Source organism: Hyla sarda, chromosome 2 (assembly GCF_029499605.1).
Source record: "Hyla sarda isolate aHylSar1 chromosome 2, aHylSar1.hap1, whole genome shotgun sequence".
Classification (NCBI taxonomy): Eukaryota; Metazoa; Chordata; class Amphibia; order Anura; family Hylidae; genus Hyla; species Hyla sarda.
In genome coordinates this window covers 483,417,244-483,441,521 of record NC_079190.1, presented here as the reverse complement: position 1 = coordinate 483,441,521, position 24,278 = coordinate 483,417,244, and the positions used below count along the sequence as shown (strand labels likewise).

At 42.4% G+C, this 24,278-nt stretch overlaps 1 protein-coding gene and 1 long non-coding RNA gene across 2 annotated transcripts in view; one reads left to right on the top strand and one right to left on the bottom strand.

The window, feature by feature from the left end:
- The window catches only part of LOC130357114 (interferon gamma receptor 2-like), a 55,630-nt gene that overhangs the window by 7,554 nt on the left and 23,798 nt on the right, over positions 1-24,278 (bottom strand). Inside the window, exons 2-5 of the mRNA XM_056559506.1 lie at positions 14,234-14,354; positions 8,045-8,214; positions 6,839-6,984; positions 3,814-3,961 (exon numbers count right to left, since the gene is read on the bottom strand). Of these exons, the coding sequence (XP_056415481.1) occupies positions 3,814-3,961; positions 6,839-6,984; positions 8,045-8,214; positions 14,234-14,354 (585 nt within the window). The remainder of the gene's footprint in view (positions 1-3,813; positions 3,962-6,838; positions 6,985-8,044; positions 8,215-14,233; positions 14,355-24,278) is intronic.
- LOC130357115 (uncharacterized) overlaps positions 1-24,278 on the top strand; it is a 45,601-nt gene that overhangs the window by 17,788 nt on the left and 3,535 nt on the right. The gene's annotated exons all lie outside the window — the stretch shown is intronic.

Genomic DNA, 24,278 nt, shown 5'->3' with positions numbered 1-24,278 from the left:
GAAGATTGCCGTATAGGAGATCGCGGGGGGCCCCAGCGCTCGGACCACCCCGCAATCTAAAACTTTTAAGTTTTCTAGCATGAGACTTATCCTTTAAAGGGGTAAAAACTTTTTTTTTTTTTTTTTTTTTTATTAAATAAACTGGTGCCAGAAAGTTAAACAGATTTGTAAATTACTTCTTTAAAAAAAATCGTAATCCTTCCTGTACTTATTAGCTGCTGAATACTACAGCGTAAATTCTTTTCTTTTTGAAACACAGAGTTGTCTGCTGACATCATGACCACAGTGCTCTCTGCTGACATCTCTGTCCATTTTAGGAACTGTCCAGGGTAAAAGGAAATCCCCATAGCAAACATATGCTGTTCTGGACAGTTCCTAAAATGGACAGAGATGTCAGCAGAGAGCACTGTGCTCGTGATGTCAGCAGAGAGCTCTGTGTTTCAAAAAGAAAAGAATTTCCGCTGTAGTATTCAGCAGCTAATAAGTACAGGAAGGATTAAGATTTTTTAATAGAAGTAATTTACAAATCTGTTTAACTTTCTGGCACCAGTTGATTTAAAAAATAAATAAATAAATAAATAAATAAAAAAAAAGGTTTTTCACCGGAGTACCCCTTTAAGGTTTGGTAACTTGTTGGGTAATTCCCTTCTGGATTTATATTACCAGGGTATTGTTATATTGGTTACCAGGATTTGATGTTATATACAGTGGTCCATCAACATACAATGGTAATCCGTTCCAAATGGACCATCGTTTGTTGAAACCATCGCATGTATAGGACAGTGGTCTACAACCTGCGGACCTCCAGATGTTGGAAAACTACAACACCCAGCATGCCCGGACAGCCGTTGGCTGTCCGGGCATGCTGGGAGTTGTAGTTTTGCAACATCTGGAGGTCCGCAGGTTGAAGACCACTGGCATAGGAAGTTGTACTCACCTGTCCCAGCCGCTCCGGACCGTCACCGCTCATCACCGCTGCCCTGGATGTCGCCCTCCATCGCTGTCGCCGCGTCCCCGGGGTGTCCCTGCCGCTCCGGCAAGGCCTCTGCTTCCCCGGCATCCTCGCTCTCACGTCGCCGCCATCACGTCGTTACGCACGCCGCTCCTATTGGATGACGTGATGACGACGATGGAGAGCGCCGACGATGCAGGGGATCCCGAAGAGGACGCGCCGGAGCCCCGAGGACAGGTAAGTGATCGTCAGCGGACCACACGGTGCACCGTAAACGGCTATCCGGGGGCAGCTGAAGCAGTCAGTGCTGCCGGATAGCCGTTTATGCGATGACCCCGACATACAAAAGCATCGTATGTTGATGCTGCCTTCAACATGCGATGGCCTCTGAGAGTGATCGTATGTTGAAATGATCGTATGTCGGGGCCATCGTAGGTCGGGGGGGGGGGGGGGGGGGGGGGGGGGTCACTGTATGTGTTATTTCTGTCACTATACTGCCATCCTGTGTTGGTTTTAGGTATTACTCGGTTGCTATGTAGATATTGTGAGCTATGTTGCAATCTTGTGGTTAATTTTAGGAAGTACATTTATTTATGTTGTTGCATAATGAGATTATTTTTACTGCACTGAATTGCATAATATACTAGCTGAGTACCCAGTATTGGCCGGTCTTTCTATCTAAATGTTGTGGGAAGGGGTCAAGTCCTAGAAAAAAAGTGAGGGAACTCTTCCACATAAGGATTGGTCATGCAGAACTCCTGCTAATGGGAATGGTGTTCCTGCTGTGGAAAAAGTGCAGGAACTTAGTTATCATGTGTTTCTGCAGAACTTGAGCCCTGGTTGTGGGGGAAAAAAAGCAATGTTCTCCAGGAGACTGGAAAAGCTGGGTGACACAAAGTATGCCTGCCACCCAGCTTTTCCAGTCTCAATGGTTTCTGTAACCATATATAATTCCGTTAGGCCTCCATCTAGTGTTGGTTTTAGGTATTACTCGGTTGCTATGTAGATATTGTGAGCTATGTTGCAATCTTGTGGTTAATTTTAGGAAGTACATTTATTTCTGTTGTTGCAAAATGAGTTTATTTTTACTGCACTGAATTGTCTATTATACTATTTGAGCACCCGGTATTGGCCGGTCTTTCTACCTAAATGTTGTGGGGGGGAAAAAAGCAATGTTCCTCAGGAGACTGGAAAATCTGGGTGGCACAAAGTATGCCTGCCACCCAGCTTTTCCGGTCTCAATGGTTTCTTTAACCATATATAATTCCGTTAGGCCTCCATCCAGTGTTGGTTTTAGATATTACTCGGTTGCTATGTTGATATTGTGAGCTATGCTGCAATCTTGCATCTTATTTTGGGTATTAAATTCATTTCTATTGTTGAATATTTGGCTTATTTCTACTGCACTGAACTTTATCATACACTAGCGGAGAATCTAGTGTTGTCTGGTCTTTCTACCTAAACATTGTGGAAGAGGAAAAAACAAAAAAAACAACACTCTTCAGGAGACTGGAAAAGCTGGGTGGCAGGCATAATGAATGCCATCCAGCTTTCTCAAATTCCTGCAGCCCCAGCGGTGATAAGCTGCTTGTCCTCCCCTGCACTCCTTAGTACAGCAACACAGCCATGCCCTCTCCCTGCCCCCGCACTGAAGTCTTCTGCCCCCTCACTTTTCTCTCAGCTCATGATAAATTTCCTTTTAAAGGGGCACTCCAGTGGAAAACAAAATCAGCTGGTGCCAGAAAGTTAAACAGATTTGTAAATCACTTCTATTTAAAACTCTTAATCCTCCCAGTACTTATCAGCTGCTGTATGCTCCAGAGGAAGTTGTGTAGTTCTCTCCAGTCTGACCACAGTGCTCTCTGCTGACACCTCTGTCCGTGTAAGGAACTGTCCAGAGCAGGAGAAGTTTACTCTGGGGATATGTTACTTCTCTGGACAGTTCCTGAAACAGACCGAGGTGTCAGCAGAGAGCACTGTGGTCAGACTGAAAAGAACTACAAAACTTCCTCTGGAGCATACAGCAGCTGATAAGAACTGGAAGGATTAAAGGGTTACTCCGGTGGAACACTTTTTTTTTTTTTTTTTTAAATCAACTGGTGCCAGAAAGTTAAACAGATTTGTAAATTACTTCTAATAAAAAAATCTTAATCCTTCCAGTACTTATTAGCGGCTGTATACTACAGAGGAAATGCTTTTCTTTTTGGATTTCTCTTCTGTCACGAGCACAGTGCTCTCTGCTGACCTCTGCTGTCCACTTTAGGAACTGTCCAGAGCAGGAGAAAATCCCCATAGCAAACATATGCTGCTCTGGACAATTCCTAAAATGGACAGCAGAGGTCAGCAGAGAGCACTGTGGTCGTGACAGAAGAGAAATCCAAAAAGAAAAGCATTTCCTCTGTAGTATACATCCCCTAAAAAGTACTGGAAAGATTAAGATTTTTTTTATTAGAAGTAATTTACAAATCTGTTTAACTTTCTGGCACCAGTTGATTAAAAAATAAAAAATAAAAATAAAAAAAAAGTTTTCCACCGGAGTACCCCTTTAAGATTTTTATATAGAAGTAATTTACAAACTTGTTTAACTTTCTGGCACCAGTTGATTTGAAATTATTTTTTTTTCCTTCGGAGTGCCTCTTTAAGCAGGGCTTGACACTGTTTCCAAACAAGGGTGCCTCCAGCTGTTGTAAAACTACAACTCCCAGCATGCCCGGACAGCCGTTGGCTGTCCGGGCATGCTGGGAGTTTTAGTTTTGCAATAGCTAGAGCCACACTGGCTGGGAAGCACTGATCTATGGTCTTAAAACGAAGCCAGTGATCAATTGCGCTAATTAATATATATTTATATGTGTAGATTTTACCTCTATTCTTTGTCCTCACACATTCGGGATGGGTCATTTGGCCTTCTATAAACTCCGTAGCTGCTCTCACTTGCACACAATACACAGTCTGTTCTTCCAGGTTCTCCAGGACGTAGTGCGTCTTTACTTTTAAAGGAACCTCCTCCATCTGTGGACCACAAGACAGCACAAGTCAGTATCAACAGATAAAGAAACAATGGATGATCACATAAAGGGAGCGTCTTAAAGGAGACCCCGGGGGCTATGTGGTTTCGATAACTGACGTCAGTAGGAGACACAGACAATTTATTGATTCCTTATATTCATTATGTATTTTTTGTAAATGACTTAAAACATTTTTTTTTTCATCATCATCATTGACTTATGAGCGTTTGTTTTTTGTGGGACAAGTTGTACTTTTGAATGAATCCTTTTATTTTACTATTTAAAAAAAAAAAAAACATAATATAAATATATATATATATATATATATATATATATATATATATATAGTTTTTGCAGTAAAAATGACAAATTAATTTTAGTCTGTAGGTCAGAACATTACAGTGATATGAAATTCATATAGTTTTTGTTAAATTTTACTACTTACAAATAAATACATACATACATAAAGTTAAATGGTCACTGTCATTAAAACAAATTTTTGCTATTGCGCTCCTTAAAAATTCTTTCTAATGTACTTTGTTTACACACTGGCCCTCATTTATCCAAAAAGTCGGGTTATTTTTTTGGGGGGGCTTTTAACCCGACCATCTTTTTCCCTATCAATTTATTAATTTGTCGCAAGTGTTGTCGCTGTTGGATTTTTTTGGGCGCAGTCGGATTTTTTGGCGCAGCTGTCCGATTTTAAAAATGTCGTTTTTTTTTTTTTTTTGGTCTTCAAGCCGGTGAAGTTGGCGAAATGCATTATTTTGTTAAAAAAAAAAAAGTGTTGGTTAACTGTAAAATGTCTGATTTATTTCATTTATTTCGCAAATTTGCAAAAAAACTACAAAAATTATGAAGATTCCAAAATTAGGGAAATGGCAAACACTTTTTCCCACTGCTTGAAGCAGTGGGAAAAAAAGGACACTGAAACCCTAAAATTCGGGTCGGGTTTCTTAATAAATCAGTGGCAAAACAAGGTTTTGGTCGGGAAACGCCCCTTTTTAGAATTTCAAAATCCCCGAGTTTGGTTCGTAGGAAAGGCTTGTCGCAGTTTGTCGCACAATGTCTGCGCCATGTCGCAGACATCTTGCGCCAAAAATAAATAAATAAATAAAAACCACAAAATGAGGGCCACTATGTTTTATTTGTGTTTAAAAAAAAAAAGCTGCCACTAGGTGTCTCCTTACTTGTCCAGAGCACATTCCCCCCCCCCCCCCCCCCATCTCTTGCACAGACGTTGGACTCCTGCTGGCCTGACAGAAGTCCAAAATCAGGAAATGCAGTCTGGAGTGCTGAGGGTGTGTGTGTACAGCCTTATCCAATCATAGCTCATCTCACACTGAACTGCTCTGGGCTGTGTGTAGCAGAGTGAGGGAGGAAGTTCTCCCCTGTATGGCTTCAGATGATGTCACGTCTGCTGGGTAACGCCCCTTCCCAGTCTGTGAATCTGACTGAGACTGAGCAGAAAAAATAATAAATATAATATCAAGGTAGAAAATTAAACTAAAAAATAATAAAAATAAAGGCAGTGGGTGGTTTATCATGATGGGGGCAGTGACCTGGGAGGATTATAAAATGTATAAAATCATGACAGGTACTCTTTAAGTTTAATAAAATTCCTTTGCATCTTCCTATTCTGATCACTGTAAAGGTTTTATTTTTCTTTCTACAGAGCAGTGTAAGGGCTCGTTTTTTGCAGGGTGAGCTGCAGTTTTTATGGAATCAAAGTATAATTGGAATTCAATCTTGGCAGGCATTGAGGTCTTCGCAAGGCCACCAGATTCCATTGACAACCCAATGACACCCCAAATTGTGTGGCACTGTGGATATCAGGTGTCCAAACCCCCTAGATGCCACAGCTGCGATAGACCGTGGTATCTAGGGGGTATATAGATAAATAAATAGATCGATAGATGATAGGCATGAGATAGATCAGTGTTTTCCAACCAGTGTGCCTCCAGCTGTGGCAAAACTACAACTCCCAGCATGCACGGACAGCCAAAGGCTGTCCGTGCATGCTGGGAGTTGTAGTTTTGCCACAACTGGAGGTCCACTGGTTGGGAAACACTGATTTCAATACTGACAGTATTATTTGGCCACTTCTATGGTTTTATTTGAGCACCATATAGCGGTTGTTTTAAGTACAGTTTGTGCAGTATGTGAAAGACAATATAATCTAAATGGTCTCCTAGTCATGCTCCATTTGGGTTCTCCCACACTCTATATATGGCAATATAAACCCCCCCAAGACCCTTCATAACCATGATATCAGGGGTAAAGCTATAGAGGGTTCCGAGGTAGGAATTGCTCCGGGGCCCTGGTGTCCAAGGGGACTGGAGTGCACATCTTCACCATATGAAAACACAAGTATTATAAATGTCACGTGGTAGACATGACGCCCTGTTAGGCTGCATTCACACTTTGTCTCGTCCATACGGGGACCGGATCCGGCTGGGGGATGGGAAGACCGTTAGCTCCCGTATCCCAGCCGGACCTGGCCCTGATCTAATTCATTTGAATGAGCCGACCGGAGTCAGGAAACGACTCCGGTCGACTAATTTTTGCCCCGCAACCGGTTTTCTGGCCGGACTGATAACCATGGTATGCTGCGGTTTTCATTCCGGCCAGAAAACTGTATACGGGGAAAAATTGCGCTGACCAGAGTCACTATCTGACTCCGGTCGTCTCATTCAAATGAATAAGATAGGGTCCGGGTCCGGCTGGGGTATGGGAGCTAATGGTTTTCCCATCCCCCAGCCGGATCCAGTCCCCGTATGGGCGAAACGTAGTATGAATGCAGCCTTATAGATTTTGCATTTGGGCTCTTAGTTATACCTCTACAGGTTATACATTTATTTAAGAGATCAAAAGTACCAACCTTATCGTCAGTGCCTTCCTTTCCGTAATACAGCCAGTATTCAATTTTGAAGGGTTTTGGAATAGCTAAAAATGGGGCTGCAAAATCTACCGTCACTGTGTTTCCGTGGGCCACCAGGGTCAAGGACTGTACGGGACCAATTTTTGCTACAATTCAGAAAAATACATAAATTATGATTAAAGTACCAGAACAGACTGGGCAATGACAACACAAAGAAAAGACAAAAGTACTTAAAAGTAAAGGAAATATGGCAAAAGGGAAACATCATTGAGGCAATAATATAAAAAAAAAGGAAATTCTGACATAATTGGGGGTCCCTGTTTAGGATCTTCAACTATTACCTAGAGCAGAAAGAATCTACAAAGAGCATTTGGAAGACCTAGCATAGCCCACTATTCCCCTGTCGGGGGGCTGCAGGGAAATTGAACACTTACTGCCAGGTTCCTGCACACATTACAGTTGATTGATGGGGAACCCAAGACCACCTTAGGGGAATCTTTCTACTTAAATGGGATTGTCAAAAGTAAAGAAGCCCTTTAATGCGGTACTATCGTTAGAAACAACTTTTTCCATTTAATACTTCCTTTAAAATGAAGCATTTTCCTAATATACTTAATAAAAAAATAATTATTGCTAAAGATGTGAAATAAATGTTTAAAAACATGGCCACAAGGGGTCTCTGTCTCTTTATTTTTGAAAACGAACCCTGGTATCCAGGGCTCTTTGGTCCTGACAGCGAAGAAAAAGACCAAAATTCTGAAGGGAGGGGGAGTGGGGGAGTGGTTTTCGCTCTCCTCTGAGAGATACTACATACTGCTGTACACTACAGAGGAAGTTCTTTTCTTTTTGAATTTCTTTCTAGTCTGACCACAGTGCTCTCTGCTGACACCTCTGTCTCAGGAACTGTCCAGAGCAGGAGAGGTTTGCTAGGGGGATTTACTCCTACTCTGGACACTTCCTAAAATGGACAGAGGTGTCAGCAGAGAGCAATGTGGTCAGACAGAAAGGAAATTCAAAAAGAAAAGAACTTCCTGTGGAGCATACAGCAGCTGATAAGTACTGGAAGGATTAAGATTTTTAAATAGAAGTAATTTACAAATCTATTTAACTTTCTGGCACTAGTTGATTATTTTTTTTTTTTTTTTTTTATTTCCAGCGCAGTACCCCTTTTTTTTACATTTTTCTTTATTTTTCCCCATTGCTTACTGTGTTTACTTGCTTGAAACAGTCCATTTGTAGCTTCGGCCCAGTCAGACTGGTGCTCTCCCAGCTCAGCTCGAACTTTATATACACCTCTCCAAAAATGTTCTACTTTGGGTGTGAAATCGCACTGTGTCTCCGTAATGTTCTCACACATCAGACGTGTGCCACTCACCCTGAAAAATATAGACAGAGAGACCCACCTGGTATAAAGTATGATGCTATCCAAAATGCACCTCGTTTTTCACGTAGTGTCTTGCATAAGTATTTTGTCACTTTTTGCTACTGTTACAAACTGGAATTCAAAGAGTTAAATAGGCTTTTACCATTCTGCACAGTACCAGACCTACAAATGTGCGGAATGTCCACCTGTGTTTTCCTGGTGGACATTTAACACATTTTATGCCATGTACACATGACCTTAAAGGGGTACTCCATTGCTAGACATCTTATCCTCCGCGATCTCCGTGCAGCACCCGGCATTCTGAAAGTTATTTTGAGAACACTGGGTATGGGCTGCCGTGGTAGTGAGGTCCCGCCATGCCCCCTCCATTCATGTCTATCGGAGGGGTGTGGCTGTCGTCTCGCCCCCTCCTATAGACATTAATGGAGGGGGTGTGGCCTGACATCACAATGACGGCCTTCAGAATCCGGCTTTCTCAAAATAACTTTCAGAATGCCGGGTGCTGCATGGAGATCGCGGGGGGTCCCAGCGGCGGGACCCCTGTGATCAGACGTCTTATCCCCTATCCTATGGATAAGATGTCTAGCAACAGAGTACCCCTTTAAAGTCACTATGCGGAAAAAGACCTACAAGAACCACCAATGAAAAATGTTGACATAGAAACTATTAGGGCCCATGCACCCTATGAAAATATTGCTCTTTACTATTCGGAGCAGAATTCTGCTTGTAGCAGAATCCCATTGATCTCAATATAGTTCTGCTGCATTGTGCTAAGTACAGAACATCTGTAGTGGAATTAGATTCCACCAAAAGAATGAACATTATTCATTTTTTCACCAGAATCTTCCCATAACTGGGACAGTGCCAGGGGTCAAGTCCCGAGAAAAAAAGTGTGTAAACTCATTCAAGATTTCCACTCAAGGGCTGGTCCTTCAGGACGTCTGCTAATGGGAATTGTGTTACTGCTGTGGAAAAAGTGCAGGAACTCAGTTCCCACATGTCCCTGTAGGACTTGAGCCCTGGACAGCGCTTAAAGGAGTACTCCCCTGCTCAGCGTTTGGAACAAACTGTTCCGAACGCTGGAGCTGGGAGCTTGTGATGTCAAAGCCTCGCCCCCTCAATGCAAGTCTATGGGAGGGGGCGTGGCGGCTGTAACGCCCCCTCCCCTAGACTTGCATTGAGGGGGTGGGGTGTGACATCATGAGGGGGCGGGGCTATGAGGTCACGAGCTCCCGGTGCCTGCTCTAGCGTTCAGAACAAACGCTGAGCAGTACCCCTTTAAAGGGAGTACCTCTTTAATGTCTATGCCACCATTATGCACCAATTCCATATACACAGTGAACAGAGCCAGGAGGCAGACAGCGCCATGCACTGTGTAGTGGTTGTGTTGGGTTACTGCCGCTCGGCTCCCATTCACTTACTTGCTGAGCTGTAGGAACCCAACACGGCTGCTACACTGTGTATGGAAATGTTTACTTTGAATATGGGCACCATGGCTATGGAACAGCTGATCAGTGGTGGTGACAGGTGTCGGACCCCCACCATTATAGGCCATCCATGAAGAAGTCCCAGAACACTTCTTTAATCCAAATCAATAGTAACATCTTCATCATGCCAGGGGACCAGGTATCTGTTAATCTGTGATAAGGAAGGGGTTAATATCACAGGATTACTTACATTACAAAAATAATATGCCAAACCCCTTGGCATCCCACTTTAGAAATCCATTTTCCGCCTGTGAAGGTTCCTGGAATGAGCGCTGGTAGTCCTCAGACTTTATAAGGCTGGGTTCACACCACGTTTTTGCAATACAGTTCCCGTATCAAAACCTGACTAAACTTAATCGAAACGTGAGTACAAATTTTAATCCGTATACGGTTTGAAAAATGATGTCCAGTTGCATCCGTTTAAAAAAAAAAACGTATACGTTTTAAACTTTTTACTCCATTATGAATAAAGTTTCACTTGTTTGATTCAAATTCCAAGAAAAAAACTGTGCAAAGTCAAAACTGTATAGTTCAAACCAGATGGAACTGTACGCACATACGGTTCTGTACGGTTCCCATTGACTCCCATGTTAAAAAAAAGTATACATTTCAATACGGTTTTTCACCCGGACCAAAACCGTGTTAAGCTATGGTTTTGGGTGTGGGAAAAAAAAACTGACAAAATTGTACAGGATGCAAAACGGACACAACCTGATGCATCTTTTGGCTTACAGTTTTCAATGGAGAATCAATGCATACGGTTTTCGTATGTGATGATGTGGTGTGAACCCAGCCTAAGATAAATACTGTCAGATTTCTGTCCATACATGTGTCTGGGAATATCTCATATAATCTACAGGGTGCGCCATTTCTATGGATACACCTTAATAAAATGGGAATGGTTGGTGATATTAACTTCCTGTTTGTGGCACATTAGTATATGTGAGGGGGGAAACTTTTCAAGATGGGTGGTGACCATGGCGGCCATTTTGAATCTAACTTTAGTTTTTTCAATAGGAAGAGGGTCATGTGACACATCAAACTTTTTTGGAATTTCACGAGAAAAACAAAGATGTGGTTGATTTTAACGTAACTTTATTCTTTCATGAGTTATTTACAAGTTTCTGACCACTTATAAAATGTGTTCAATGTGCTGCCCATTGTGTTGGATTATCAATGCAACCCTCTTCTCTATATACTGCTATATACTACTATATACACCGCAGGAGAAATGCTAGCACAGGCTTCCAGTATCCGTATACACTGCTATATACTACTATATACACCGCAGGAGAAATGCTAGCACAGGCTTCCAGTATCCGTATACACTGCTATATACTACTATATACACCGCAGGAGAAATGCTAGCACAGGCTTCCAGTATCTGTATACACTGCTATATACTACTATATACACCGCAGGAGAAATGCTAGCACAGGCTTCCAGTATCCGTATACACTGCTATATACTACTATATATACCGCAGGAGAAATGCTAGCACAGGCTTCCAGTATCCGTATACACTGCTATATACTACTATATACTCCGCATGAGAAATGCTAGCACAGGCTTCCAGTATCCGTATACACGGCTATATACTACTATATACACCGCAGGAGAAATGCTAGCACAGGCTTCCAGTATCCGTATACACCGCTATATACTACTATATACACTGCAGGAGAAATGCTAGCACAGACTTCCAGTATCCGTATACACTCCTATATACTACTATATACACTTCAGGAGAAATGCTAGCACAGGCTTCCAGTATCCGTATACACTGCTATATACTACTATATACACCGCCGGAGAAATGCTAGCACAGGCTTCCAGTATCCGTATACACTGCTATATACTACTATATACACCGCAGGAGAAATGCTAGCACAGGCTTCCAGTATCCGTATACACTCCTATATACTACTATATACACTTCAGGAGAAATGCTAGCACAGGCTTCCAGTATCCGTATACACTGCTATATACTACTATATACACCGCCGGAGAAATGCTAGCACAGGCTTCCAGTATCCGTATACACTGCTATATACTACTATATACACCGCAGGAGAAATGCTAGCACAGGCTTCCAGTATCCGTATACACTGCTATATACTACTATATACACCGCAGGAGAAATGCTAGCACAGGCTTCCAGTATCCGTATACACTGCTATATACTACTATATACACCGCAGGAGAAATGCTAGCACAGGCTTCCAGTATCTGTATACACTGCTATATACTACTATATATACCGCAGGAGAAATGCTAGCACAGGCTTCCAGTATCCGTATACACTGCTATATACTACTATATACACCGCATGAGAAATGCTAGCACAGGCTTCCAGTATCCGTATACACGGCTATATACTACTATATACACCGCAGGAGAAATGCTAGCACAGGCTTCCAGTATCCGTATACACCGCTATATACTACTATATACACTGCAGGAGAAATGCTAGCACAGACTTCCAGTATCCGTATACACTCCTATATACTACTATATACACTTCAGGAGAAATGCTAGCACAGGCTTCCAGTATCCGTATACACTGCTATATACTACTATATACACCGCCGGAGAAATGCTAGCACAGGCTTCCAGTATCCGTATACACTGCTATATACTACTATATACACCGCAGGAGAAATGCTAGCACAGGCTTCCAGTATCCGTATACACTCCTATATACTACTATATACACTTCAGGAGAAATGCTAGCACAGGCTTCCAGTATCCGTATACACTGCTATATACTACTATATACACCGCCGGAGAAATGCTAGCACAGGCTTCCAGTATCCGTATACACTGCTATATACTACTATATACACCGCAGGAGAAATGCTAGCACAGGCTTCTGTATATAGTAGTAGTATATAGCAGTGTATACGAATACTGGAAGCCTGTGCTAGCATTTCTCCTGCGGTGTATATAGTAGTATATAGCAGTGTATACGGATACTGGAAGCCTATGCTAGCATTTCTCCTGCGGTGTATATAGTAGTATATAGCAGTGTATATGGATACTGGAAGCCTGTGCTAGCATTTCTCCTGCGGTGTATATAGTAGTATATAGCAGTGTATACGGATACTGGAAGCCTGTGCTAGCATTTCTCCTGCGGTGTATATAGTAGTATATAGCAGTGTATACGGATACTGGAAGCCTGTGCTAGCATTTCTCCTGCGGTGTATATAGTAGTATATAGCAGTGTATACGGATACTGGAAGCCTGTGCTAGCATTTCTCCTGCGGTGTATATAGTAGTATATAGCAGTGTATACGGATACTGGAAGCCTGTGCTAGCATTTCTCCTGCGGTGTATATAGTAGTATATAGCAGTGTATACGGATACTGGAAGCCTGTGCTAGCATTTCTCCTGCGGTGTATATAGTAGTATATAGCAGTGTATACGGATACTGGAAGCCTGTGCTAGCATTTCTCCTGCGGTGTATATAGTAGTATATAGCAGTGTATACGGATACTGGAAGCCTGTGCTAGCATTTCTCCTGCGGTGTTGCTATCAGTGTGTGAAGAGTGGGAGAAGAGGGTTGCATTGACAATCCAACACAATGGGCAGCACATTGAACACATTTTATAAGTGGTCAGAAACTTGTAAATAACTCATGAAAGAATGAAGTTAAGTTAAAACCAAGCACATCATTGTTTTTCTTGTGAAATTCCCAATAACCAAAGATATGTGACCAAAGTAGCTTTTCAATTAGAAAAGTAAATTGCGTTTGGTGCTTAACACTTTAGCACAACCTCCTATCAATAAAAGCACCAAACATGAAAAGTATATAAATGACAAGCTTTATTAGACATATAAGAGAAATAAAAGACATAAATAATGAGAATCAGCAATAGCCAGAAAAATGTGCAATGATCAAATAGAAGCTATTCTCTACCAGTGTGACATATACAACAGTATAATCACTGCCACACTATGCACACACTACGGCAAACAAAGAATAAATTGTGATAATAAGAGAAGAGAGACAACGTGTACAAGTGATCTAATGGTGCATTGTGGGAGCTTGCAGAAACCTAGAAACAAAAGTGTGTTGGTTTGAGGCCTGAGAAAATAAACAGACCCACGGAAGGGAAAAAGGGTAAACAAGCTGCCACAATGCATCCAGGATCACCACGTTATACTCACAGGAGAGACCACACACAACCCCTACGCCGTTTCGCTACCTGCTTCGTCAGGGAGTCAATTCCCAATAAGTTTGATGTGTCACATGACCCTCTTCCTATTGAAAAAACTAAAAGTTGGATTCAAAATGGCCGACTTCAAAATGGCCGTCATGGTCACCACCCATCTTGAAAAGTTTCCCCCCCTCACATATACTAATATGCCACAAACAGGAAGTTAATATCACCAACCATTCCCATTTTATTAAGGTGTATCAATTTATATTGCCCACTCTGTAGTTTACATAGCTATAACCCATAAAGCTACAACGTGTGTTTGCTTCGTGATATATATTTATGTATGTAATGTATTACTCACAGTTCACATTCTACACGGTACATTACAGGGAGCGAGGTGTTTGGCACTTGCACAGGATCCCACCTCAGTATATGCTTCAGATTGTAGGAATCAATGTAGACATTAGTTGGTGCTGGGAGTTCTGTAAATATGAAAAAAAAAGAAGACATGAACATAAGTATATATGGAGGGACTAAGAAGTCTATTAATAATGCTGAGATAAGACTCGTAGATTGACACATTTTGATCAAAAAGTGCACTGATTTTTTGACCAATGTGTGCTGCTGCTGCTACCTTCTGTTTTGTATACTTTGCATTTGCCACAGCAGCGTGCACCCGTGTATTAGGTAGTTGTGCTGGCTTTTTTTCTTTTTGTTTTTTGCTGTGCAATTTAGGGGTAGTGGCCCCCTCTGTAGCCGTGCACCCCTCCCTATTCACAGGAGGTTTTCTAAATTGATAGTGGATCAGGCATGTCCCCCAGTCAGAGGCCATATGCCCAGCAGTGGTGAGTGAATTGAGTGTTAGGGTCCCATCCGAAATGAGGCCACCTCCACATGGGGGACACGTTTTGATCGAAAAGTGCGATAAGAGCCTCCATTTTTTGACTATGAGTGCTACTGCAACCTTCTTTTTTGTATAGATAGATAGATATGAGATAGATAGATAGATAGATATGAGATAGATAGATAGATAGATATGAGATAGATAGATAGATATGAGATAGATAGATATGAGATATATAGATAGATGGATATAAGATAGATATGAGATAGATAGATAGATAGATATGAGATATATAGATAGATAGATAGATAGATATAAGATAAATATGAGATCGATAGATATGAGATAGATATGAGATAGATAGATATGAGATATATATATAGATAGATAGATAGATAGATAGATAGATAGATAGATATAAGATAAATATGAGATCGATAGATATGAGATAGATATGATGTAGATAGATACAGTGGGGCAAAAAAGTATTTAGTCAGCCACCAATTATGCAAGTTCTTCCACTTAAAAAGATGAGAAAGGCGGTAATTGTCATCATAGGTATACCTCAACTATGAGAGCTACATAAAGAGAAATAAAATCCATAAAATCACATTGTCTGATTTTTAAAGAATTTATTTGCAAATGATGTGGGAAAATAAGTATTTGGTCACCTACAAACAAGCAAGATTTCTGGCTCTCACAGACCTGTAACTTCTTCTTTAAGAGTTTCCTCTGTCCTCCACTCATTACCTGTATTAATGGCCCCTGTTTGACCTTGTTATCAGTATAAAAGACACCTGTCCACAACCTCAAACAGTCACACTCCAAACTTCACTATGGCGAAGCCCAAAGAGCTGTCGAAGGACACCAGAAACAAAATTGTAGACCTGTACCAGGCTGGGAAGGCTGAATCTGCAATAGGCAAGCAGCTTGGTGTGAAGAAATCAACTGTGGGAGCAATTATTAGAAAATGGAAGACATACAAGACCACTGATAATCTCCCTCGATCTGGGGCTCCATGCAAAATCTCACCCCGTGGTGTCAAAATGATCACAAGAATGGTGAGCAAAATTCCCAGAACCACACGGGGGGACCTAGTGAATGACCTGCAGAGAGCTCGGACCAAAGTAACAAAGGCTACCATCAGTAACACTCTACACCGCAAGGGACTCAAATCATGCAGTGCCAGACGTGTGTCCCCGCTTAACCCAGTACATGTCCGGGCCCTTCTGAAGTTTGCTAGAGAGCATTTGGATGATCCAGAAGAGGATTGGGAGAATGTCATATGGTCAGATGATACCAAAGAAGAACTTTTTGGTAAAAACTCAACTCGTCGTGTTTGGAGGAGAAAGAATGCTTGCATCCAAAGAACACCATACCTACTGTGAAGCATGGGGGTGGAAACATCATGCTTTGAGGCTGTTTTTCTGCTAAGGGGCCAAGATGACTGATCCGTGTAAAGGAAAGAATGAATGGGGCCATGTATCGTGAGATTATGAGTGAAAACCTCCTTCCATCAGCAAGGGCATTGAAGATGAAATGTGGCTGGGTCTTTCAGCATGACAATGATCCCAAACACACCGTCTGGGCAACAAAGAAGTTGGCTTCTTAAAAGCATTTCAAGATCCTGGAGTGGCCCAGCCAGTCTCCAGATCTCAACCCCATAGAAAAACTTTGGAGGGAGTTGAAAGTCTTTGTTGCCCAGTGACAGCCCTAAAACATCACTGCTCTAGAGGAGATCTGCATGCAGGAATGGGCCAAAATACCAGCAACAGTGTGTGAAAACCTTGTGAAGACTTACAGAAAACGTTTGACCTTTGTCATTGCCAACAAAGGGTATACAGTCATGGCCGTAAATGTTGGCACCCCTGAAATGTTTCTAGAAAAGAAGTATTTCTCACAGAAAAGAATTGCAGTAACACATGTTTTGCTATACACATGCTTATTCCCTTTGTGTGTATTGGAAATAAACCAAAATAGGGAGGAAAAAAAAGCAAATTAGACATAATGTCACACCAAACTACAAAAATGGGATGGACAAAATTATTGGCACCCTTTTCAAAATTGTGGAAAAATAAGATTAATGGTCTATTCACATGTACAGTATTCTGTGCAGATTTGACGCGCAGATTTGATGCACAGGATTTTCTGCTGCAGATTTCAATGTAAACTGAACACAGCTTGAAATCCTGCGCATCAAATCTGCGCAGAATACTGTACGTGTGAATAGACCCTAAAGGAGCATTACATGCTTGAAACAAACTCACCTGGGGCAAGTAACAGGTGTGGGCAATATAAAAATCACATCTGAAAGCAGATAAAAAGGAGAGAAGTTCACTTAGTATTTGCATTGTGCGTCTGTGTGTGCCACACTAAGCATCCACAACAGAAAGAGGAAAAGAGAACGGTCTGAGGACTTGAAAACCAAAATTGTGGACAAATTTCAACAATCTCAAGGTTACAAGTCCATCTCCAGAGATCTAGATTTGCCTTTGTCCACAGTGCGCAACATCATCAAGAAGTTTGCAACCCATGGCACTGTAGCTAATCTCCCTGGAGGAGAAAAATTGATGAAAGGTGTCAACGCAGGATAGTCCGGATGGTGGATAAGCAGCCCCAAACAAGTTCCAAAGATATTCAAGCTGTCCTGCAGGCTCAGGGAGCATCAGTGTCAGCGCGAACTATTTGTCCACATTTAAATGAAATGAAACGCTATGGGAGGAGACCCAGGAGGACCCCACTGCTGACACAGAGACATAAAAAAGCAAGACTACATTTTGCCAAAATGAACTTGAGTAAGCCAAAATCCTTCTGGGAAAACGTCTTGTGGACAGATGAGACCATGATAGAGCTTTTTGGTAAAGCACATCATTCTACTGTTTACCGAAAACGGAATGAGGCCTACAAAGAAAAGAACACAGTACCTACAGTGAAATATGGTGGAGGGTCAATGATGTTTTAGGGTTGTTTTGCTGCCTCTGGCACTGGGTGCCTTGAATGTGTGCAAGGCATCATGAAATCTGAGGATTACCAATGGATTTTGGGTCACACTGTACAGCCCAGTGTCAGAAAGCTGGGTGTGCGTCCGAGATCTTGGGTCTTCCAGCAGGACAATGACCCCAAACATACATCAAAAAGCACCCAGAAATGGATGGCAACAAAGCGCTGGAGAGTTCTGAAGTGTCAGCAATGAGTCCAGATCTAAATCCCATTGAACACCTGTTGAGAGATCTTAAAATTGCTGTTGGGAAAAGGCGCCCTTCCAATAAGAGAGACCTGGAGCAGTTTGCAAAGGAAGAGTGGTCCAACATTCCGGCTGAGAGGTGTAAGAAGCTTATTGATGGTTATAGGAGGCAACTGATTTAAGTTATTTTTTCCAAAGGGTGTGCAACCAAATATTAAGTTAAGGGTGCCAATAATTTTGTCCAGCCCATTTTTGGAGTTTGGAGTTTGCATTCACTAGGCAGTGGAAGAGAGAGGTGGATTGTGGTAAATATAAAAGCAAGTACACTAGCAATTGTTTGAGCTAGCGATTGTGTGTATGTATACAAGAGTGTGAAATATACAAGTTATTGTAAGTATAAAAGTGAGAGGGACTTAAAATTAAGGGACTTTAAATTCAGGGAGTTTAATTGAAATATTTGATTGTTATTTTTTTTTGTTTTTTTTTTACTGTAAATTTTTGCAATCCCCAAATCTAGTATGGCCTCCATGTTGGAAAATGCAGTCAAGTGTACATCTTGCACAATGTATGCAATCCTTGAACAGCAGTTTGAGGGTGCATATTGATGTGTGCGAGTTGTTCATTTGGAAGCCCAGATTCTGGATCTAGAGGAGCAATTGGCAACACTGAGAAGCATTGACAACCTAGAGAGGAGTCTCCTGCTCACTGAGCAAGTACTCTCTGGGGTAGAGGTGGGGGAGGATAGTGGGACGGAGGTGCAGGACAGTCAGGCAGTTAGGTGGGTTACAGTTAGAAAACGGGGTAGAGGGAAAAGAGTCAGAGAGGCTAGTCCTGAACTGGCACACCCCAACAAGTTTGCCCGCTTGGCAGATTAGGGTGGGGGGGTCTGCTCCAGTAAGGAGGGAGGGAGGAGTACAGGGCAGGCCAGACAGGTACTGGTAGTGGGGGATTCAATTATTAGGGGGACAAACAGGGCGATCTGTCACAAAGACCAGGATCGCCGAACAGTGTGTTGTCTTCCTGGCGCTCGAGTTCAGCACATTGCGGATCGGGTTGCTGGGTGGGGCTGGAGAGGACCCAGCAGTCATGGTACACTTGGCACCAATGACAAAGAAAGAGGTAGGTGGAGTGTCCTTAAAAATTATTTCAGGGACTTAGGGCGCAAGCCTAAGGCGAGGACCTCCAAGGTAATATTTTCCGAAATATTACCTGTACCACGAGCCACACCAGAGAGGCAGCGGGAGATTATGGAGGTAAACAAGTGGCTCAGAAGCTAGTGTAGGAAGGAGGGGTTTGGGTTCATGGAGAACTGGGCCGACTTTGCTGTCAAATACCGGCTCTACCGTAGGGACGGGCTGCGCCTCAATGGGGAGGGTGCAGCTGTGCTTGGGGAGAAGATGGCTAGAAGATTGGAGGAGTGTTTAAACTAGGGACTGGGGGGAGGGAACCCACAACATAGAAGGGGAAGATAGTGTAGATAGAGAGGGGGGACTTATTAATGTACCTGGGGGGGTGGAGCGGAGGGAGGGGTTAGAATAGTTAATAGGGATAGGCATCATAGGAAGAAAAGAAAAAACCATACACCATTGAATTGCATGTTGACTAATGCCAGAAGTCTGACCAATAAAACTGACGAACTGGAGTTGAAAATGTCTGAGGAGGATTATGACATAGTGGGTATAACAGAGACTTGGTTGGACGATAGCTGTGACTGGGCGTCAACATACAGGGTTATAGTCTATTCAGGAAGGATCGGACAAAACGGAAAGAGGGAGGAGTTTGTCTCTATGTAAAGTCCAGTCTGAAGGCCGCACTGCAGGAGGATATATGGGAGGGAAACGATAATGTGGAGTCATTATGGGTAGAAATATATGGAGATAAAAAAAAAATTCTGATAGGGGTTTGTTATAAGCCACCAAATATAATGGAAGAGGCAGAAGATCAATTACTGAGGCAAATAAACAAGGCAGCAAATCAGAATGAGGTGATAATAATGGGGACTTTAACTATCCTGATATAAACTGGGAGACTGAGACCTGTGAATCTCATAAAGGAAACAGGTTTCTGACTATAGCTAAAGACAATTATCTGTCCCAAATGGTGCAGAGCCCAACAAGAGGGGGCGCCAACTAATGTGCAAGTAGAAGGACACCTAGGAATTAGTGATCATAATATATTATAACTTGTTCTTCAAGAAGGGAATCTCTCGAGGGGCCACAAAAACAATGAACTTTAGGAAGGCAAAGTTCAATCAAGAGAAGCCCTTAACAATATAAAATGGGATAATGTCCTCAAAAACAAGAATACTGACACTAAATGGGAGACTTTTAAAAATATCTTAAATTCTCACTGTAAGATGTATATACCTTACAGGAATAAAAGGGTCAGAAATAAAAGAAAACATATATGGATGAATAAGAACGTTAAGGGGGCAATAAATGACAAAAATAAAGCATTTAAACTACTAAAACAGGACGACAGTGTAGAAGCATTAAAAAGCTATAGAGAAAAATGTAAAATATATAAAAAACTGATAAAATCCGCAAAAATTGAAACAGAAAGACTCACTGCCAAAGAAAGTAAAACTAACCCCAAGATGTTCTTTAACTATATACCGTATTTATCGGCGTATAACACGCACTTTTTAAGCAAAAATTTTTAGCCTAAAGTCTATGTTCGTGTTATACGCCGATACACCCCCAGGAAAGGCAGGGGGGAGAGGCCATCGCTGCCGGCTTCTCTCTCCCTGCCTTTCCTGGGGTCTAGAGCCCTGCCGCCGGCCCTTCTCTCCCCCTGGCTATCGGCGCCGCTGCCCGTTCTGTCTCCCTGACTATCGGTGCCGGCGCCCCATTGCCGGCGCCGATAGCCAGGGGGAGAGAAGCGACGTCGAAAGCCAGGGGGAGAGAAGGGGCAGCGGCACCCATTGCCGGCGCCGCTGCCCCGTTGCCTCCCCCCATCCCCGGTGGCATAATTACCTGTTGCCGGGGTCGGGTCCGCGCTGCTTCAGGCCTCCGGCGTGCGTCCCCTGCGTCGTTGCTATGCGCTGCACGGCGCGGCGCATGACGTCAGTGCGCCGTGCAGTGCATAGCAACGACGCAGGGGACGCACGCCGGAGGCCTGAAGCAACGCGGACCCGACCACGGCAACAGGTAATTATGCCACCGGGGATGGGGGGAGGCAACGGGGCAGCGGCGCCGGCAATGGGTCCCGCTGCCCCTTCTCTCTCCCTGGCTGTCGGCGCTGCTTCTCTCCCCCTGGCTATCGGCGCCGGCAATGGGGCGCCGGCACCGATAGTCAGGGGGACAGAACGGGTAGCGGCACCGATAGCCAGGGGGAGAGAAGGGCCGGCAGCAGGGCTCTAGACCCCAGGAAAGGCAGGGGGAGAGAAGCGGGCAGCGACGGCCTCTCTCCCCCTGCCTTTCCTAGGGGTGTATCGGGGTATACACGCGCACACACGCACCCTCATTTTACCATGGATATTTGGGTAAAAAACTTTTTTTACCCAAATATCCTTGGTAAAAAGAGGGTGCCTGTTATTGGCCGGTGCGTGGTATACCCCGATAAATACGGTAAATAGCAGAAAGGTCAAAAATTAAAGTGTAGGCCCTTTAAAAAATTATGAGGAAGAAATTATAAACGGGGATCAGGAAAAAGCTAATATATTGACCCCTTAACGACCAAGGACGTATATTTACGTCCTTGGCCGGCTCCAGCCATATAACGCGGGGTCACACAGTGACCCCGCGTCATATTGGGTAGGTCCCGGTATGTATCTGAAGCCGGGACCCGGGGGCTAATAGCACGCGGCAGCGCCGATAACACTGATCAATGCAAAGCTATGGCTTTGCAGTGAACAGGGTATAAGATCAGTGTGTGCAGAATTATAGGTCCCTATGGGAGCTATAACACTGCAAAAAAAAAGTGTTAAAAAAAAAAAGTTAATAAATGTCATTTAACCTTTTCCCTAATAAAAGTTTGAATCACCCCCCTTTTCCCATAAAAAAAAAACATGTAAATAAAAATAAATATAAACATATGTGGTATCGCCGCGTCCGTAAATGTCCGAACTATAAAAATATATCATTAATTAAACTGCACGGTCAATGGCGTACGCGCAAAAAAATTCCAAAGTCCAAAATAGTGCATTTTTGGTCACTTTTTATATCATGAAAAAATGAATAAAAAGCGATCAAAAAGTCTGATCATTACAAAAATGGTACCGCTAGAAACTTCAAACTTAGCCCTCATACCACCCCATATGCAGAAAAATAAAAAAGTTATAGGGGTCAGAGGATGACAATTTTAAACATATACATTTTCCTGCATGTAGTTATGATTTTTTACAGAAGTACGACAAAATCAAACCTATATAAGTAGGGTATCATTTTAATCGTATGGACCTACAGAATAAAGAGAAGGTGTCATTTTTATCGAAAAATTTACTGCGTAGAAACGAAAGCCCCCAAAAGTTACAAAATTGCGTTTTTTCTTCAATTTCGTCGCACAATGATTTTTTTTCCGTTTCGCCGTAGATTTTTGGGTAAAATGACTGATCTCACTGCAAAGTAGAATTGGTGGTGCAAAAAATAAGCCATCATAAGGATTTTTAGGTGCAAAATTGAAAGGGTTATGGTTTTTAAAATGTGAGGTGGGAAAAACAAAAGTGCAAAAACGAAAAAACCCGTGGTCCTTAAGGGGTTATTAAACAAATTCTTCCTGTTAGACCTGTTAGTTTAACCTCTGCTGTATGTAAATTGTTTGAGGGTTTTCTAAGAGATGCTATTGTGGAGTATTTTTATAAAAATAAATGTATGACTCCATATCAGCATGGCTTTATGAGGGATCGATCCTGTCAGACTAACCTGATCAGCTTTTATGAGGAGGTGAGCTCCAGACTGGACCAGGGGCAATCGCTGGATGTCGTATATCTGGATTCTTCCAAAGCATTTGATATGGTGCCACATAAAAGATTGGTACATAAAATGAGAAGGATTGGGCTGGGGGAGAATGTGTGCAAGTGGGTAAGTAACTGGCTCAATGATAGGAAACAGAGGGTGGTTATTAATGGTACTTATTCTGATTGGGTGACTGTTACTAGTGGGGTACCACAGGGGTCCGTCTTGGGTCCTGTTCTAGTTAATATTTTTATTAAGGACCTTGTAGAGGGGTTAAATAATAAAGTTGTAATCTTTGCAGATGATACTAAACTCTGTAAAGCGGTAAACACTATAGAGGACAATGCACTGTTACAAATGGATCTGGATAGGTTGGAGGTTTGGGCTGAGAAATGGCAGATGAGGTTCAACACTGATAAATGTAAGGTAATGCACATGGGGAAGAAAAATCCTGGCAGGGATTATGTATTAAATGGGAGCACATTTGGGAAGACTGACGTGGAAAAGGACTTGGGAGTCTTAGTTAACAGTAAATTTAGCTGTAGTGACCAGTGTCGGGCAAATAAAATCATGGGTTGCATCAATAGGTGCATAGATGCCCACGACAAGGAAATAAGTCTACCGCTGTACAAATCACTAGTTAGACCAGACATAGAATACTGTGTACAGTACTGGGCACCAGTGTACAAAAAGATATAGTGGAGCTGGAGAGGGTTCAGAGACGGGCAACCAGAGTAATATGGGGAATGGGAGGACTACAGTACCCAGAAAGATTATCAGAATTAGGGTTATTTAGTTTAGAAAAAAGAAGGCTTAGGGGAGACCTAATAACTATGTATAAATATATCAGGGGACAGTACAGAGATCTCTCCCATGATCTATTTATACCCAGGACTGTATCTATAACAAGGGGGCATCCTCTACATCTAGAGGAAAGAAGGTTTCTACACCAGCACAGACAGGGGTTCTTTACTGTAAGAGCAGTGAGACTGTGGAATTCTCTGCCTGAGGAGGTGGTCATGTGGAACTCTGTAAAAGATGGATGGATTTTTGGAGAATAATAACATTGATGGTTATGTATACTAGATTTATAGGGACAGAACGCTGATCCAGGGATTTATTCTGATGCCATATTTGGAGTCGGGAAGGAATTTCTACCTCTAGTATGAGGGTTTTTTGCCTTCCTCTGGATCAACTCCGTAGGGACTCATTAGGGTTATAGGTTGAACTTGATGGACTCTGGTCTTTTTTCAACCTTATGAACTATGTTACTATGCTACATTATGTCCAATTTGCTTTTTTTCCTCCCTTTTTTGGTTTAGTTCCAATACACACAAAGGGAATAACCATGTGTATAGCAAAACATTACTGCAATCCTTTTCTGTGAAAAATACTTCATTTTCTAGAAAAATTTCAGGGGTGCCAACATTTACGGCCATGACTGTATAACACAGTATTGAGATGAACTTTTGTTATTGACCAA